Source organism: Diceros bicornis, chromosome 13 (assembly GCF_020826845.1).
Source record: "Diceros bicornis minor isolate mBicDic1 chromosome 13, mDicBic1.mat.cur, whole genome shotgun sequence".
NCBI classification, from domain to species: domain Eukaryota; kingdom Metazoa; phylum Chordata; class Mammalia; order Perissodactyla; family Rhinocerotidae; genus Diceros; species Diceros bicornis.
In genome coordinates this window covers 48,312,007-48,331,383 of record NC_080752.1, presented here as the reverse complement: position 1 = coordinate 48,331,383, position 19,377 = coordinate 48,312,007, and the positions used below count along the sequence as shown (strand labels likewise).

The following is a 19,377-nucleotide window of genomic DNA, read 5'->3' as shown; positions in this document are numbered from 1 at the left end:
CTTTGTGGCTGGGGAAGAGGGATTGAGGTTGAAGATAGGGTCGGAGAAGTCATGGGGAGGGCAGATTGGTCTGTGCAGGCCATTTAAAGACTTGGCTTTTACTCTAGAAGAGATGGGTTGCCCCTGAAGAGTTTTGAGCAGAGATGTAATATGACTTATGTTTTAAAAGAATGCCTCTGGTCTTGTGTTGAGAACAGACCATATGGAGGCAAGGGTGGAAGATGCGAGCTTGGGGAACAAGGGGAGAAGTGTGGGAGACTTGGAGCAGGGTGATAGATGTGGCCATTGCATTTGGGATACATTTGGAAGGATTTGCTGATGGGTCATGTGTGGCGGTGAGGGAAAGAGAGGAGTCAAGGATGCTGATATAAGTAAAGAACTTGTGAGGCCCTTAGGCCAGGGCCTGGCACAGAGGAAGTGCCTGGTCACAGTTGTTGCTACCACTGCTGGGTACCAGTCTGAGTGGGGCTGAGTCACCCAACAGGGGCCAGCTGGGAGATGGCACAGGAGTCTGGGACTAGACAGATCCACCAAGCCATGTAACCAGAGACAGGATGAAACTCTTGGAGGCCAGCAGAATGCTTTGGGGAGCTAGGATAGTCAGACACAAAGGAGGAAGATGGATTCAGAGGCATGGCTTTTGGAATTGTGGAGTTCTGGCTCTGATGCCCTTTATGTGCTGTTTGGCAAAGTCCTGATGAGCTGTGGACCGGACTTCGTGGTGGGATCAAAACCCAGTTCAATCCATCAGGCCAGCGTCTGAGCCAGGCACCATCCCCCAGTGACCTCCAGAACTCAGCTTCCCCTGCCCACAGTAGGTCAGCTGGGCTCAGCTGGGCTGATTGGCTCTGCTCCACGTGTTCCTCATCCTCCTGGGACCAGCCATGTCTTCTCCCAGTGATGGCAGAGATACAAGAGGGCAAGCCTAATCTGGCAGGCAGTTTTCAAACCTTTGGATGTGTCAAAACCTTCAAAATTCCAATAGTCAAATCCAAAGTCAGGGGGTGAGGAAATATACTCCCCCTCTTTAATGGGAAGAACTACAAAGTCACAGTGCAAAGGATGTGGATGCAGGGATGGTGACCATTTGGGGCCATAATCCGATCTAACACACCTGGTCAGAGTCCAAACTAGCACCCCTGGTCAGGGCTGGTTCAGAAATTGGGCGGGGCTGAATCTGCAGGGGAGCGGAACTGCGGAGGTGGGCTGGCGGCAGGGCTTCTCCTGTGGACGCTCACTAGAAGTTTGCCCGGACATCACCTTGTCTGCCTCCTCCAGAGGATTACCCTTGAGAGCAGCATTTTCTCCGTGTCTGAGACTCTGCTGCACTTGAATGTTCCCCTTGGTAGATCCTTTCCCAGAGGGGCTTCTGGCTTTGACCCACCATGGAATGTCCCAAGCCAAGAGAGGGGATCATTCTAGAGGACCTCCCCCCCCCCAGTTACAGACAACAACTTAACCGTTTTCCCTCTTACCTCCTCTCTAGTCAAGAAGCAAATTGAGTTGAAGTCTCGAGGCGTGAAGCTGATGCCTAGCAAAGATAACAGCCAGAAGACATCTGTGTGTAAGTGTCCGCCCGCCTGCCTGCCCGCCGGGCATCTTGCTCGCAGTCAGCCCCGCCGGCGCTGTAACCGCGGGGAAGCCACACGATGCCAGAGTGATGTCCCTTCAGTCCCGCTTCCCTCCACCCCGGGGTTCTGCGCGTGGGCACGCTGACTTCATGGCCAGTAAGCAGCCCCAGGGCCTGTCCTCTGCCGCCTCCTCCTCCCACTTCCCTCCTTTCTCCTCTTTCTCCCTCACTTCCCATTCTAACTACAGCCCAGGGCGTCATTACTGCTACATTTCTCTCTTTATTTTTCCTTTTGAATCACTTCCACCTGCTAAGACAGTCCTTTTTCTGGCTCCTCCTCTAGGAGTCAGTAACCTCCAGTTGGGATCTTGGAGGCTGCAGGACCCCAAGTCCAGCTCCCGAGGCAAGATGGGAAGGGGAGGCGGAATGCCTAGTCACCTCCACCGGGGTCCCTGGACCTGGCTGGGCAAAGAGCAGATGAGATGGTAGGGGGCCTGCCTCTCGAGCCGATGGGGTGGTGCTGGGTGCTGTCTGCTTGGGCATGGGGAAGATTACGTCTATGGGAACATGTTCCTGCTGTTGGTGTTTGAAAGATTAAAAGGGGGACATCCAATGCTGGGAAAGGGGCTGGAATGTCACCCCAGAAACACCTGACTGGAGCCTGTGCTAAGGGGCTTTGGGGCTGGAGCACAGGAAGGGGTTTGGGAACCCCAGAGGCTGGACTTGAAAGCAGAGGAGATTTTCCTGAGAAGCCCTCTGTTTTCATCCTGGAGGTGAGGGTGGGGAGCCATCTTTGGGCCCCGAGTGTCTGGCCTGCTGGTCTACCTTCTCCTCCTCTTCCTCCCGTCCTCTCCCTCTCCCTGCAGTTTCCCCTCCCTCCCCCATCCTCCCCCTCTCTGCTCTCCCCTCTTTCTCTCTCTGTTTCTCTCCTCCCTCCTGACCCTCTGCCTTCATCTCACCTCCACGGGCTCTCTTCTCCTGAGGTGCTAGAAGTACTTGCTGAGAGAGCGGCCGTCGGTGGCTCCAGAGCTCTGTGCTGTGTGGCAGGGAGCAGGGCTGGGGGAGAGGCAGTGTGATCCTGAGGCCCTGACCAAACCGAGCCTGGGTGTGGGATTTTCTCTGGTCTTTCAAGTCCTCCAGCTGGAGACTGGGCACCACTCCATGTCTCTGGGGACCATCGTCTCTGGCAATCCTGCCCTGAGGAGGCTGGACGGCAGAGGGCAGCCAGGAGGCCCTGCTTCTGTGCTTGACTAGGGGACCAGGGGAAGGAGCAGGGAGCAAGGAAAGCTGAGGGTTAGGCCAAGGGTCTGCAGAGAAGGCTCGAGCCATGGCCCTGGCCCTCACGGGCTCTTTCTGTCTCTAGCCACAGGAAACCAGATGAACCGAGGCAGGCACGATTTATTTCAGAGGTTGCCCTGGAAACACAGGGAAACTTTCAGGAAATGGCCCAGATTTGAGAGAGCAAGTTTGAATCCCAGTGTGTCCTCAGGTAACCATGTTGCCCAGGCACTGATGTCTCAGTTTTTACATCTGTAGAATGGGGATGCAAAACTTTACCCTCTTTTCCTCCCAAGGGTGCTGTTGGATCTAAGACGGGCCTTCTTGACCTAGGATTTCAAGAGGTCCATGAACTCGATAAAAAATGACATGTGATGTTGTGGGTGAATTTTTAGGGGGAAAGGGTCCATGGTTTTCATTAGCTACTCAGAGATGCCCAAAATTCCCTCAGAAAGATGAAGAAACCCTATTCTAACAAAATAATGCAAAAACTCTTTGAAAAACTACTGTGTACATCTCTCTACCACAAGGTACTCCGTTTTGAGATTTCCTGGGAGAGGGGTGGGTGTGTGACTTGAGCTGCCTCAGAGGCAGGGAACCAAATGTCTTCAAGTGTCTGGCCCTTTGTGTTCTACCCAAATTCCCTGTGGACAAGTGTCCAGAGTTTCAAGGGAGAAGTGGACCATGCTAACATCTCCTGGACCCCACTTACTGCCTTCACCACATGGTCCATGGGTACCATGGACCCCGGCCATCGGTTCTGACCACCCACGTGTCTGTGCCTCCCTTCATTTTGGGTGGAAGACATTGCCTTTCTGAGCGTATTATGGCTTCTTCCTCCCCACAAGGGCCCTTGCGGGGCGGGGCCTTCTCTTCCTTCCCTCTCTAGCCAACAGCAAATTAATGCTACAAACACAAGCGGCCGGTTTTGAATGGGCAGGGGAGGGTGGAATTAGGGAAAGAGGGGGAAAGCCTCTTGCCTCCATAATTCAGACAGTAAACTGCTGACTGGGATTTAAGTTTGCTTGTTTCTGGGGGAGCCCTGAAGGTCCACATGGGACTGCCGTCGCCTGCTCAGTCCTCCCAGGAGAAGAGGGCACTGTTGTGGTGTGAGCGGCTCCCTGCTGGGCTTGTAACTTCCTAGACAGTGGCTGAGCTGATTTCCAGCTGGCTGATTAAAGGGGAGGCAGTGGGGTTTGCTCCGTGTGTCAGGGGCTGTGGTTTCGTTGCGTGGGATCTGGTCCAGCCACATCCACATCTGTCAGCCTTCTGCTCTGTCTGCGTACTAGGCAGCGTCAGTACTGAATGAGAGGGCAAGAGAAGGAGGCGGGAAACTGCTATGCGTTCTTAATGTGCTGCAAGGTGGCTGTGTGGTTCCCACGCGGTGGTTGGCAGGGACTTTGGGATGGGTGTGGTCGATGGGCAGGATTGAGTAGGCAGGGCCTAAAGAAGGTGGATGCTTTGCTGAGAAGTCCTCAGTAGGGAATCACGATGAGGCTGGCTTTCCAGCAGAAGAACCAGCAAGTGCAGCTCAGGGCTGACATCCTCATCTTCTTAGAGCAGAGCCTCTTCTCTCCTTCCCACCCCCCTGGGAGTCCTGGAGGTCCCGGTTATCTCCTTCCTTCCCATTGCTTGCAAAACACTGAGGCTCCAGGAGCAGGGGCTTGCTCTGCTTTTGGAGACGGCACTTCCGTCTTATTATCTCAGCCTGGAGAGTTGTGGACTGGTGGGAGTGGTGATGTTGCTAAGTTTAGGAGGTGAAAGCTTTGGAAGTAGAGGTTTGGCAAGGAAGGGGCTGGGAGTAGGGGACAGGCGTCCAGTGGGGGTGACTGGCTGTAACCTGGCAGTGTGGAATGTTGCAGAAAGGGAGGCTACCCAAAAGGCCTTGTGCTCCGTGCCACACAACCAAGAGGATAGCCAGTGTCTGGCTTGAGCATGTAGTCTGTCCAAGGCCCCAGGTTCCCTTGGCCAGCCACACCCTGGGGTTCCTGGAGATTTGAACAGGGTCTATACCAGGTTTCTAAGGTAGAAATGAGCTTCAGACTCAATGAGTCTAAAATGGGACACCCCACTGCCCTGCTTCCATTGGCTCCCCTGCTCCTTCTCCCCAGGCCCTTGTCTCCCATGAGCCCTGGTGTTCTTTCTTCGCCACGTCCATTACCACTGCCTCGTGTCCATCCCTACTTCCAGGGTCTTGTTGTCCTTTACCTGAATGTTCACAAAACTTCCTAACGCGTCTCGCAGTAACCGGCCTCCCCCTGAGCAATCCAGATCTCACCGTGCCCTTCTCCAGTCGGGACTTTTCATTGGCTCCCAATCGTCTTCAGGATCAGACTTGAACCCCTTGAAAGTCTGACCTCTGATAGCTCACCTTGCACTCTTCCGTGTCACTCGTCACCCTCCCTCCTATTCCGGCACGCTGGCCAACTCACAGTTCTGATTCCATGTTTCCACCTCGCTCCTCAGGCCCATCTGTCTGCCTGAAATGCCATTCCTCTGTTACCGTGTGTGTAGATCCTACTATCTCAGAAGGTCCATGTTAAATGCCACCTCCTCCAGGCAGTCTTTCATGCTTCTCTCGGCAATATGAAACAGTCCTGCCTCTGAACCTCCCTGTGGCTGCGTCTTTCGTCACCTCCCCATTGTGGTTCCACAGTTTGTTTCCATGGCTCGTGTCTTCACTCGACTGGGAACTCCTTGAGGACAGTGGTCACATCTGACGTCTGACACTGGCATCTCCCATGGTATTCAAAATAGGGTCTTGCATACAGTAGGTGCTCAATTAATGCTTGTTGTGTACCATGTGCAAGAATGAGTGAGTGGGTGAGTGAGTGATGGCGCACATTACTCATATTGTGTGACATTGAGTGGGTGGGAGGGAAATGGGCCAACTCAGGGAATGTGCTTCAGACTCCCCGTCATCCCTCGTCTAGAGGTTGCTATTGGGATCGTGGGAGTGGTGAGGCCTTGAATGGAACTCCTCTGGCCAGGCTGTCTGCCTGGCCCCAGCTCCTGGTTATCCCCAAAGCCAGGAATCCAGAGGTGTGAGGGGGTGCCAGCCTCATGAGTCTGAGCATCTCAAGAACAATGAGCTGGCAGGGATCAGAGGATTTCTACCCTCTCCACTGGAGACAGGAGAAAACTAACTTTGTGTGTATCCGCCGCCCCCTGACCAAGCTTCTCCTTTAGTGGGGACGACTGTACACATGGTTTTCTTAAACAGGACTCCGGTGTTCACAAATGTGAGAGCGTCACACCATCTGCCAGAAACGCCGCAGGTTCCCTCTCTGCTCGGTGGCGTTGGGCGGGGGGGTGCTCTGGTTACTGCTGACTCTGCATTGAGAAGTGGCTGGTGGGAAGAGGTTTCTCAGCAGAAATATCCGTGTTTGAGCACAAGTCCCTGCTTTGAACTTCAGACTGCAGCTTTCTCTTACATTCTTTACCGTTTCTGATCACGCATCCACCTTTTATTTAACTTCCTTTGAGTCATTTCTCCATTTGGCGCTGAGGTTGGGGGGCTCATCTCATCTAGAGTCGCCATCAGCAGATCAGAAGCACAAGGTGGGGAGGTCACCGGGGGCTGTGGACTGTCCACCTCTGGCCACTGGTGTGGGATAAGGGAATGGGGTGGTTGTTGGTTTGGGGTGCCTGCCTCTGGGCCCACATGCTCTTGATGAATTTCACTTGGACTTTGCTCACAAAGGAATTTGTCAAAAGCAGCTCCCCACCATGCACACTTGGGAAACTTAAGCCCCATAGACTCCAGCAACCCTACACAGCCCCAACGGAGCAGGGCCTCCCTGTGTCTCTGCCTCTACCTCCCACCCTGAGACACTGCCCCTGCTGGTGCCTTCCTGTGATTATCCATCTCTGTATGTGCTGTTTTTTGCTTTGTAGTAACTCAGGTTGGTGTGTCCCAAGGGCATAATATGTGTCCAGACCCTGGCATACCCGAAAGGGGCAAAAGACTAGGCTCGGATTTCAGGTAAGATCTGTGTGGGAACGTTCTGATTGCAAGGAGGGTGGGATGGCCTGGTTGGGGGAAGACAGGGGCTGGCCTTCCTGGAGGTAGACTGGAGAGAATGGTGTAGATACAAGAACACTTCCTGGAGAAGAGCTATGAACTTTGACATTCTTTCCTGATTCTAGCCTGGGAATAGTGCCCATGCCTAAAGGGGGAGGGGAGGGCTGTAGACTGCCAATGTTACTCCTCAAACCCATACCTAGGGTACAAAGGACTGCCATCATCAGCAATGGCGTTCCAGCAGGCAGCTCAGCACATGATAATCTAGGAGACCCTAGGGCCCTGAGATGGTGCATTCTGCAAAGTTTCTAACTGTGAAGGCATCTTCCCAGAATCCTCCACTTTCATTAAAGTTTATGGGTGTCACCCACCCACTCTTAGCTACCCTAATTGATACTTATCTCAGAGGATTGCTGTTCTGCTCACAAAGTCACCTTTTAACTCAATCCTAAAACCATTAAATGGTCCAAGAAAAGAAGATGAAGAGCAGATGTTCCTTCCAGTGGAGATTTTAAGTGATAAAACAGTGGAGCAGAGATGGAAGGCCAGAGGAGAAATAGTTTCGCGTGGTACTGCTTTGTGGAACGGGGAAGGACTCGGGGAGGGGCCTGGCAGGCCCAGGGATTCAGCTCACAGACACACCTTGTCTCCCAGGTTAGGATCCAGCGTCCAGTTCACCTGCAATGAAGGCTATGACCTGCAGGGGTCCAAGAGGATCACCTGTATGAAAGTGAGCGACATGTTTGCAGCCTGGAGCGACCACAGGCCCGTCTGCCGAGGTGAGGGCACCACAGGAAAGGGAGGCTGGCCAGAAAGCTGGGCTGGGCATGGAGGACAGAGCCCAGCTCCTGGTGCCTGATGTCCAGGCTCTCATCCAGACGGCTCACCTCACTCTTGCTGCTCCCCAGGCCTCAGATTCTGCGTTCATCTACTAATTAAATTCACACATTTATTCAGCACTTTCTCTGCATCTAGGCCTATTCTAGGATCAGGAGATCCAGAGGTGGGGAAGGGAGACATGGCCCCTGCCCTGCATGGACCTTACAGCCTAATGGGGGAGCCACATGTGAGCAGACTGCTAGCGCATTGGACAGAGATGTCACAACTACACCCAGATAGGAAGAGAAGTCACCTCGTATAATGTCACCTCGAATCCCTCCATTATAACACATATACACCTCGAACTCTCTAACTCAGTGCCCTTGTTTCTTTCCCCATGCTTGGCAATAAACAGACTTGTCAGTTCTGAAAGAATGCTCTTAGCCATGTAGAAGTAATGTGGACCATGGTCTGAAAAGGTTTCTCTGCAAGATTCTTCCAACCCGACACCTGGGCATCTTGTTCTCAAGGGCCCTGCCACCCACATTCCCAAGTATCATGTGGACCAAGCCGGGGCTGGCCTAGCCCGCATCTCCCAAATAATCTTAACATATCAGACCTGAGTGTATTCCTTCATTGAGACAGGACAGCAGCTGCTTCTATGGTAGAGAAGCCCCTGGCCTCATCCCGCAGGGCTCCGTTAGACAGCGTTTCATTTCCTACGCTCTGCGTCTCTCTTCCTCCATTGTTTGCACACATGAGCAGGACTCAGAGCTCTTGGTGCAAGAGAAAGCTATCACTGTGGAGTTTGTAAATAAAGCCATTAGTTGCCCCTTTGGAAGAGAAGTACATTGCCCACTATAAAGTTACATTCTGGATGCTTCTGGTTTACGAAGGAGATTCTTTGCCTCTCTCCAGGCATATACGTCAAGATGAAATTCATGTAGAGTCAGATGGGTCCGGGATAAAGAACTGAGATCTTTGCTCCACTGAGGAAGGGATAAGTTGGAGCTTGAAACCCACTCCCTTTTCTTAATGTGTTGATATGTAATCTGGAAGAGGGGCATGCAAATATCCCTCAAACAAGCCTTAGATTTATTCATTCTTGCTCAACTTTGAGGTGGCCATGATCCACAATTCATAATATACTTTGCGTTCCCACTGATTTTAGCTGTATTATTTCAAAGATTCCTCTTAGCTAATGTTTTTTTAAAAAATCAAACAAAAGAATTCTTGAGTATAATTCTCAGCTTTGCCATCAGTGGGTTATGGGTGATTTGGCAAATCATCTATTTTCTTCCCTGTAAATCTAGCTGATGGTACCTACTCCACCCATCTTGTGTAAATGGGAAGGTCAGTGGAACACTTTATGAACTGGGGAGTACTAGACAAGAAAATAAATACCCCGGTGCAGAACCTAAGCTCGTGGGACAAGGACTTCTGTTTTGTTCACTGCCTAGAATAGAGCCTGGCACATAGTTGGTGCTCAGTAACCTGTGTTGAATGAATGAATGAATGAATGAGTAATGGAACAGCACAACACTCCATTTCCACTCCAGCTTTGTAGAGAAGCATATAATTATCAAGTATGTGGACCAAGGGACCCTTTGCCAATCTATGATTTCAGAATTCCTTTTGAGAAGCAAGAATAACAATGTCTTTAGGTGATGGTGGGATCTGATCTCTCCTCAAGACCTTTTCATTGCAGGAAGGTTGTTCTCTTAGTAATGGTGGTCCTTTACCTGAATCTGCCCAGGGTGGGGAAGGGCCGGTGTTTCGGAAGAAAGTTCACAGTCAGCGATATGCTCATCTTTTCCTCCAGACATGTTTTTGCTCCGGCGATTTTGACCCACTGGGTCTGAATTCTCTGCCACACTGTTACGAAGCATTGGGCTAAGCTTTTTCACATCCATTCTCATTCTATCCTCTGCCACTGTGAAGCGGGGGAAAATCATAGAAAACAGAGCCAGGCAGAATTGGGTTCAAATCCAGCCATCACCCCTTTCAGCTGGGTGTCCTTGGGCCCGTCTCTTCATCGCTCTGAATCTCTTTTCTTCTGCTAAAAGGCAGTGATTACAGAACATTGCTCCATGGCTCCTGCGAGGACTAGAGGAGGAAGTGGACATGAAAGTGCTCATTTGGAAGTGGTCCCAGTGTGTCTGGGAGGCTTGCGTGCACACGCGTTTAGTTTAAACTGCTGAGCACTGTTGGGGTATGGCTCGCCAAGCCTCAGAGCACACCCCCAGCCTCAGGTGGCCCCAGATTCTTTTAGAAGCCTGTTTCCTCACTGTCTGGTCCAATCGTATTGCAATTGCACAGTTTGGGGAGCACACAGACTTTCCTCTAGATTTCAACTCTGCCACCTATTAGCTTTCTGGCCCTGGGCGTGTTCCTTCATCATTTTCAGCCACAGGGCCCTCATTTGGGAACTGGGAAAACAAAACCTCCCGTGCTAGTGATTGTGAAATAGAAGCAAGCCATTTTATAGAAAGTGACCAGTGCTGACTCTGGCGGAGAGGGGACTCGGGCGCGGGTTCACTTTCCTGTCCCTCTCGCCCTCCTTCTTCCTCTGCCATGGGTCGTTGTGAGGGAGGAAGAGAGATGGCAAAGGTGCCAGGCTTGGACTTGGTTGATCTGTCCTGGGCCTCCCTGCAGGCCTACAGCTGAGATAGATGTTAGATTCAAGGGTCCTTTCATTTTGGCAGTTTTGGAATCTCTTGTTTTAATTAGCCAGAATTACTATTCTAATTGTGATTTTTTTTTTCCAGAGAGTTTAAGTGAACCCCACTTTAAGAATAAAAAGGGACAGGGGCCAGCCTGGTGGCATAGTGGTTAAGTTCCTGCACTCTGCTTCGGCGGCCCAGGGTTCGCGGGTTCGGATCCCAGGCGCGGACCTATGTACCACTCATCAAGCCATGCTGTGGTGGCATCCCATATATAAAGGAGAGGAAGATTGGCCTCATGCTAGCTCAGCGACAGTCTTCCTCAAGCAAAAAGAAGAGGATTGACAACAGATGTTAGCTCAGAGCCAATCTTCCTCAACAAAAAAAAAAAAAGGGGAGAGAGAGAATAAAAAAGGACAAAACTCTGCATTCCAGGATAGCTCCACTAATAAGCAGGTTACCAAAAGATCACATTCTAAAAAGGATTCGCCACCATCCGTAGTGGTATTATTTTTCCTCTAATGCATTTAAAATATGATTTGATTTTAAATATTCATTTTCCACACAATTAATTCTACTAAAACATGGGACTGGCAAATAATAGGTTCTCGACAAATGTTTGAGGACGACCTAAATGAATCAGTGATTGAAATGAATGAACAATACGAGACTCTGCCTTCATTTTGGAATTTGAAATTAGGTATTCACAGGCCTTTCTTCTCTCTCCCTCCCACCAGAAGAAATAAGCTTCTCATTCGACTCTAGAAAATTTTGATCATCCAAAGGAGATGGAGGGCAACATGAAACACCATCGTACTGATTCTATTCAGCCCCACGTAGAGACAGGGTAGTGTGATATGGGGCCTGTTGGACTTATTTTATAAGTGGATCCCAATTTTTTAAAGTAAGCTTTCACAGAAGCCCAGTAAATCAGAGATGCACGTGGAACTTCTCTCCATGAAGGAGGGGCAGGGGGTTGGAGTTGCCCCCTCCTCCCCACTCTCAGCAGCCCCTAAGCCACCTCAGAGCAATCCTTGAGGCTCGAGGGCACACTGTTTGTAAACCACTGATAGAGGGATGAGGACCAATTGACAACCGAGAGACCTGGTTTCTTGTGACCACAAATTGGGGTTGACAGAGGATAGGGACCAAGTACCAGCCCAGATGAGATACTTAGAGTTACTGACTCACAGTGGAGATAATCAACAGAAAACAGCAAGGCATTATTTTTTTCCTTTGTGGAGAAACCCACTATTTGCTGTATAAATATAATATTATATATGTAGTATATACCCACATACACACACATATTTATATATATCTGTTTAGAATAAAACACCAGGGCCGGCCCCATGGCTTAGCGGTTAAGTACGTGCGCTCCGCTGCTGGCGGCCCGGGTTCGGATCCTGGGCGAGCACCGTCACACCTCTTCTCCGGCCATGCTGAGGCTGCGTCCCACATACAGCAACTAGAAGGATGTGCAGCTATGACATACTACTATCTACTGGGGCTTTGGGGGGAAAAATAAATAAATAAATCTTTAAAAAAAAAACAAAAAAACACACACAAAAAAAACACCAGACTCAGGACTCAGAGACCTAAGTTCAAGTTCAAGCCTTGCTATTAACAATCCATATGGCACACGGCAAATTACTGAAATGCTCTGCATCTTCTCTCTCATTCTCATAAAATAGGAGTGAAATGTGGGAAATATTGCACAAACCAGCTGAATTAAATGCCGTGAAAATTACAGGGGGCTGTCTTCCTTCTTGGTGGCCTTCACTGGATCAGCTTTCTGGGCCTACCCCGTAAACACTAATGTTGTCCAGAGTTCTATTTCGTTCCCCATCCTCTACTCTCCCCCTTCCCCTCCCCTCCGTAGTTATCTTCCCCCCTGTAGTTATCCTCCCTAGGTGGCACACAGGCTGTGCTAGAATACATTCCCCATTGCTCCCTGAGTCCCTTATCTATATATATGTACTAATGATAAAGCTCCCACTTATTAAGCTATTTATACTTGTATAAAGCATTGCGGTAGGCATTTTCCATGATTTCTTTCTGTAGAAAGTGGCAATATCCATATTTTATATTTAGCTCAAGCTTGGAGTGGTCAGCCAACTTGCCCAAAGGCCCAAAGCTAATCGATTGAGCTGGGATTTAAATCCTGACTCCAAAGGCTCTATCCTACTTGAAAATTGCACCTGGACATCTTTCAGAGTCAATATACTAGATGGAACCACATAGAACAACTCCCCTCTCCCATTTTTGGTAACTTTTATTTTGTTTTAATTGTAAACTCACAGAAAATTCGCAGGAAGTGTGCACAGAATATACTCTCTACCCACATTTAAACAACTACTTTTAAGGGGTTAATAGACAAGAAGGAAGCCAAGAAAGGTCAGTCAGAGAGGTAGGGGAAGAACCAAGAGGCGTCATTGAAGCCGAGGAATGTGAGTTCCACAGAGAGAGAAGGGTCAGTGAGGTCAGAGACCCCAGAGAGGTCAAGTACGACAAAGGCCGGAAGCAGCTACTGGGGTTCAGCGGCTCAACAGAGTGGCGAGTGTTTGAAGTTGCCTCTGTAAGGAATTGTCGAGGAAAGCGAACAAAGACAAGGGCGAGAACCGACTCGGGCCGAAGCCTCAATTACGACAAACCATGACTCTGTGGTGGCACTGCCGTTCTCTTGGCAGCTGCCCGGCACCCAGGATTAGGAATAGAGGAGCAGGATGGTAGAATCAGTCAAAGGCAGATATGAGAGTGCTGAGGGAGCTGTTGGTCAGGGGCTCGAGGCCCAGAATGCACAGTGAAAGAAGGGTCAAGAGGGATAGATAGATGGGGAGAAAAGAGGGAGCCAGAGGGCCGGAGGGGCCTATGATTGAGGGCAGCAGGGGCATCAAGACCAAAGTTTCTCTGCTGGGTGCACAGGTGATGGGGGAAGGAATGGGATGATGGAGTTTAAGATCTCACAGTTGGACTCGCCTGGATCCCAGAAGAGCAGGTCCCAGATGTGGCCCTGGATGTGGTTGACCTTGGGCAGGGTCACCAGATCTCACGAGGACAGGCTGGCCTCTAAAAGGTGAAGGAGCCATCCCTCTGCTGGAACCAAAGGGAAGAAGAAGAAGAACACAGAAGCAGACAGGATTGCGGGTTGGGGGGGATGAGAGAGAGAGTGTATCTGCCAGATGTCCTCTATTTCGTCCACAAAGACTGAAGCAAGGTCGTCAACTGAGAGTAAGGGGAAGCGAGGGGCAGGGCGAGAGGTCCAAGGGGCAGGTAGAAGGCATGAAGAGGACTTTGAGCAGAGTGAGAGAGTGAGCTTAATAGAGCTATATGGCAGGGTTGCTGGGCAGTATCTAGGATTTTTTTGAGGTGGGTAATCATGTGATTTTTCTCCAGCAAAGTTTGACTCTATGGGGGCAGGTCTAGAGAATGTAGGTGGAGAGGTTCGTCCATAATTGATATCTTCCAGGAAACTGATTAAAGGAAAAAGGAGCAAAGGACTTGGGTGAGTTTGCAAGAAAATGATGATAATGGTGGATGATGGGATCTAAGTTGGGTAAAGATAGAAAAGAAGATGGGGAGCTCATGGGTAGAGAGAAAATGTTGGTGTCAGTGGAGTGAGATCTACGTGAAGGTCACAGAAGACTTCCTTCAGAGGTTCAGCAAATGTTTGTGGAAGGAAATACTGGAGGGTGGGAGGAAGCTGTCCACTACAGAGGGCTGCAGAGGAAGCAGGGGCCTGGGGAGGGGAGACGGGTGTCAATCAAGGCAGGATTTGGAACAGGAGGTTCTGAAAGATGTTGCAGCTACAAGTCAGGGTTTGTTTGCCTTGGAATTGGTGGAAGGGAGGTGGTTCCAGAAGACTGTGGGAGGGATGAGGAAGGAGGCCAAATGTAGGAGAAGCAAGAGAAGGCAACATGGAACAAGATGGGAATAAGATTTGGGGAGGAGATAGAGGACCACAGGCACTTGCATCTGCAGCAGTTCCCTTTTTGTTGCCATGTTGTTTTGGTGCCAGAACTAGCTGTGGGTCTAGATGTGTCCCTCAAACGTATGGTCCCCTGGAATACTGACCCTGTCACATGGTACAGTGATATCCAGAGAAAGAGTGGGAGTGGTTGCAGAGCTTAGGCCTGGAAGGTCCCTGAGAAGTCCCCTGAAAGTTATCCAGCAGAGCACTTGATGGGAAAAGGCAAAGAGAAAAACAGAAACGTGTTTATTCACTTACTCAGACGTTGTCTGAACATCTACCATTTTGCCAGCCCGTGTGCGTTGCAGCCATGAGCTGTCCATCTGTTGGCGGGATCTCAGGGGCTGGCTGCTCAGGAGGGTGTCCCTCTGTCTGCAGACTCCCTGCCCTCACCCAGACAGCAGAGGAAAAGAGGAGCTGATGCTCCATTTTGGACCTATTTTAAGGTGCTTCCATGCTAACCATCTGCAGATTGTAATATTTTAATTAAACCCGTCTAAGTCCTTAAAGTGGTAAATGCCTTTTTGACCTGTTCTCTCTAATTACCTTCAGCATGTTTCAACAGACTGCAAATATCATCTAATTTTTGGAAACAAGTACAGGATAAATTGAATCTGAAGCTAAGGGCTTTTGGCAGCAAAACCTGACTTTCCAGAAGAGGTGGAAGGTGGTGCTGGTAGAGATTCGTAAGGATTGCCCACAGGGCCAGGGTTCTGAATCCATAGGTCCTGTTCGCAAAGGTGGGCTGGGATCACGGTTTTGGTTTTGATAATTTTATCCTAATTTGTTTCGTAATGTGGTCAGTCTCAAGTGTGGGCATGGGAAATAAATCCTATATAAAGAAACTTCAGGAAAGGTAGAAAAAAGATCTTTGGCCCTGAGAGAAATCTTGGCACAGTGAAGTGGAATGAACATGGCATGGGGAATCTGACAGTCCCAGCTCCCCTCTGTGGCATACTGATGATGTCCCAGGTCCTGGGTGAGACTTCACATCCGTTATCTCATACAATTTCATCCTCACTGTGTCTCTATGAGGTGGTATCACTAGCCCCATTTTACAGATGAGGAAGTAGAATCAGAGAGGTTTTTTAACTTACCCAGGCTTAAACAACCAGCAAGTAGATTTAAAACCCTAAGCTGGTAAACCCCATAACTTGTGCTCTTGTTTCCACGGTATGCTGCCTTCAGGCCTAGTTGTATCAAGTACAATCCGTGAATCTAAGTCTTTCTCAGCACAGAATTAGAGCAACAGTCAGATGCACAGGAGGGGAATGGAGAGGGTTCCTCTAGGGCTTTGTTCAAACTTGATTCAACTGACATTTGAGCTCAGGATGAGGAAGAAGATGCTTCAGGTGCAGGACTGGGGTGAGCCACCAGAAAGAACTTCCTCGCTGAAGGCGATGAGCTTGTAGAAAAGAAGGAACACTTCTGACCCAGCGACCTCTTGCAAATAACCTTGCAAACAACGCTCGCTCCTCTTGACTGTAACTGTTTCACATCTATTTCCTCCACTTGCCGGTGGCTCCAGAGAGGAGGGGTTGTGTCTCAGACATTTTTCTCTCCCCGCGCTCTGCCTGGCCCGTAATAGGCACTCAATAAACGGTGGAATGAGTGAGTGCAGGAATGAGTGCGTGTGATGAGAAGAGATTCGTTATGACCGGGAGCCATGGAACCTGCTCTCCGGACTCTCCCAGGAAGGGTTTCCTGAGAAAGGGTTATGGTGGCGCTGTCCACACACAGACAGGAGCTCTAGGATGTTTTGTCCCATCAGAGGAAACCAGGTTTGACACCACTTTCATTTTATATACTTAGGCTTGTTGAGTTTGCTCACTGTTTCTCTACTGTTAGGCACTTTGCCTACAATTAGGATAAATTGCCATGTGGGCAGTAAGGGAGCAGGCTCATAGAACTCTTTATTAAAATAGCTGAGTGCTAACATTGAAGAATGAAGTGGCTAGAACTAAAGAACATGTTTTTAAAGAAGGCAAACACCTAGGTACAATGTAGTACCTTAACTGTTATCAATCACTACTTAATCTAATTAGTTTAGAAGCTATTTTAAAGAGCTTAATTAGATTAAGCTGTGATTGATAACACTTTATATCTACTTGAGTAGAGCACTTCTTCTAATTCACCTTGAATCTTTATGCTTCCAGTCAAAAGCCTGTTTCAGGCATGTGCTGAGGGTGGGGAAGGAATTGGGAACTACTTGATTGGCACTAAAATCCCTCTGGGTGCCTGGCACTGGGCTGAGCTAGGGGTCTTGGCAGAGTCCTGGGGTGCAGACATTCTGAGACCGAATGGGGTGGCCGTGACAAGGACATCCTGAGGTTCTACTTCAGGAGGCCTGAGAGCAAATGGGGAAACACAGATTGGTCAGCAGAGCAAGAGCTGGGCGGCTTAGCAGGCCCATAGGTTCCTGGAGCCCGCTTAGCTCTAGGTCAACATGAGTGGTACAAGCCTGCACCCTCTTGTCACTGAGCTGTTCGATCACAGTGGAGTCAGGGTAGGGGCGCTTGCTGAGCCTGAACATGCGAGTTCATCATTGCCTACAGAGCAGCAGGCCTGGGCATGTGGGGCCTGTCCCTACCCCAGTGCTCCAGGTACTGTGACTTCCCTTTGAGCCTGCTGAGAACTATGGGGAAAGGAAACAGGAAGCATAAGCATAAGGTTACATTTGGGGTGGGACTGTACAGACTTGAATCTCTTCTGGGCTGGGGATGGGAGGTGGGGATGGGAACTGGACCTAGTCTAAAGTAAAAGGCTTGTCTTTCATCTCCTCCCTGCAGCCCGCATGTGTGATGCCCACCTTCGAGGCCCCTCGGGCATCATCACCTCCCCCAATTTCCCCATTCAATATGACAACAACGCCCACTGTGTGTGGATCATCACAGCCCTCAACCCTGCCAAGGTAAGGCTCTTGGGGGCGGGAGAGTGTCCAATGGTCAGGGCTAGGTTGGGGACAGTTGGACTAGAGGGGGTCTCAAACGCAGAACTTGGTTGTGGTAGATTGTCTGCAGGCCATTCATAAAAATTGTTTTTTCTAAATACCAAGTAGATAAAAAGCATATGTATAAGGGGCCGGCCCCGTGGCACAAGCGGTTAAGTGCGCACACTCCACTGTGGCAGCCCGGGGTTCGCCGGTTCAGATCCCGGGCGCGCACAGACGCACTTCTTGTCAAGCCATGCTGTGGCGGCGTCCCATATAAAGTGGAGGAAGATGGGCATGGATGTTAGCCCAGGGCCCGTCTTCCTCAGCAAAAAGAGGAGAATTGGCATCGGATGTTAGCTCAGGGCCGATCTTCCTCACAAAAAAAAAAAGGCATAAGTATAAAATATAAGATAGAATATCAATACAGCAAACACCTGTGTAGCCATCTCCCAGCTTAAGAAAGAGAATCACAGTTACCCTAGTGATGCGTGCCCCTCCTCAACCCCATTCCATTCCCTGTCACTCAGGTACCATTGCCTCCATTATGTGCTTCTTATTCTGCTTTTCTTTATAGTTAGCATGTAAACGTGTATCCCTAAAAATATGTTGTTTAGTAAGCCAGCATTTGAACGTCATATAAATGTAATCACGTTGTATACATTCTTGATCAACTTCACTCAGAGTTATGTTCCTAAGATTTATCTGTGTTGTTATGTGTAGTTTTGCAATGCTATCTACATCTTTTCACCTATTTATTTCCAATTTAGTTTTTACTTTCCTGTGAAGTGCCCTTTGTTCTCATAAATTTTATGAGTATCTTGCCAAGATCTGCAGAATAAACTGTTGGAATCTTTATTCTAATTATACCAAAACTACAGATAAATTGGAGAAGAACTGATTTCTTTGTGATACTGAATCTTCCAGTCCATGAGTATGATATATCTCTCTATTACTTAGGGCTTCTTTAATGACTTCCAGTCAACTCGTGTGTGTTTTATTTTTTCCAATTACTGATCTTGTACAATTCTTTATATATTTACTCCTAGATATCTTATATTTTTTATTGCTTTTAAAATTTCATTTTCTACCTGTTTCTTGCTGGTGAATGCATTAATTTTTATACCTCGATTTTTGTATATAGCAACTCTCTTATAATAATTTATCTGTGAATTCTTTGGGGTTTTCTACATAATACAATCATCATCGGCAAAGAATGATGGTTTTGTTTCTTTCTTTCCAGCTCTTAGACTTTTTCTTTATTCTTTTTCTTGCCTCACTGTTCTGGCTAGGACCTTCAGTATAATGTCAAGTCATTGCGATGATGGTGGGCATTCTTGTTGATGTTAAATAGAATGTTTTTACTTCTGTGCTATTAAGTATGACGTTGGCTGAAGTTTTTTTTTTTTTTTTAATTTATAGTTCCTTTCTAATCCTAGTTTGCTAAGAGCTCTTATTGTGAATGGATGTTGAGTTTTATCAAGCACCTTTCTATATCTATTAATATAGTCATATGATTTGCTCCTTTATTTTCTTAGGGTGAATTACAATGGTTGATTTTTCTAATGTTAAACCAACCAACCAACCTTGCATTCCTGGGATACACCCAACTTGGTCATTTAGTGTTACCATTTTTATACATGCCTATATTTCATTTGCTAATTTTTTTTAGTAATTTTCTTCTATTTTGTGAGTGAGATTGACCTTTTTTTTTTTGTATTACTTTTGCCAGATTTTTGTGTCAAGATATTGCTAGCCTCATAAAATGATTTGGAGAGTGCTTCCTCTTTTTCTATGCTATGGAGTTATTAGTGGAAGATTGGAATAACTTTTTCCTTGAAAGTTTGGTGGAACTTTTCAGCAAAACTATCTGGATCTGATGTTCCTTTGTTGGAAGAATTTAAACTATAAATTTAATACTTTAAATGACTAAAAAGTTATTTAAATTATCTGGGGTTTTTTCCTGAGTCCATTTTACTAAGTTTTCAAATTTACTGATTGTAAAGTTGTGGATACTATCACTTATTATGTATTTTTATTCACTTTTTAATTTCTAATTTTGTTATCTTTTTCTAATCAATATTGCCAGACATTTCAAATTTTGTTATTCTTTTCAAAGAACCA

General features: G+C 48.3%; 1 protein-coding gene across 2 annotated transcripts in view; it reads left to right on the top strand.

Moving 5' to 3' along the window:
* The window catches only part of CSMD2 (CUB and Sushi multiple domains 2), a 606,380-nt gene that overhangs the window by 293,468 nt on the left and 293,535 nt on the right, over positions 1–19,377 (top strand). For both annotated transcript variants that reach the window (XM_058553610.1, XM_058553609.1), the window contains exons 7-10: positions 1,487–1,564; positions 6,746–6,833; positions 7,527–7,651; positions 17,114–17,235. In XM_058553610.1, coding sequence (XP_058409593.1) covers positions 1,487–1,564; positions 6,746–6,833; positions 7,527–7,651; positions 17,114–17,235 — 413 coding nt within the window. The remainder of the gene's footprint in view (positions 1–1,486; positions 1,565–6,745; positions 6,834–7,526; positions 7,652–17,113; positions 17,236–19,377) is intronic.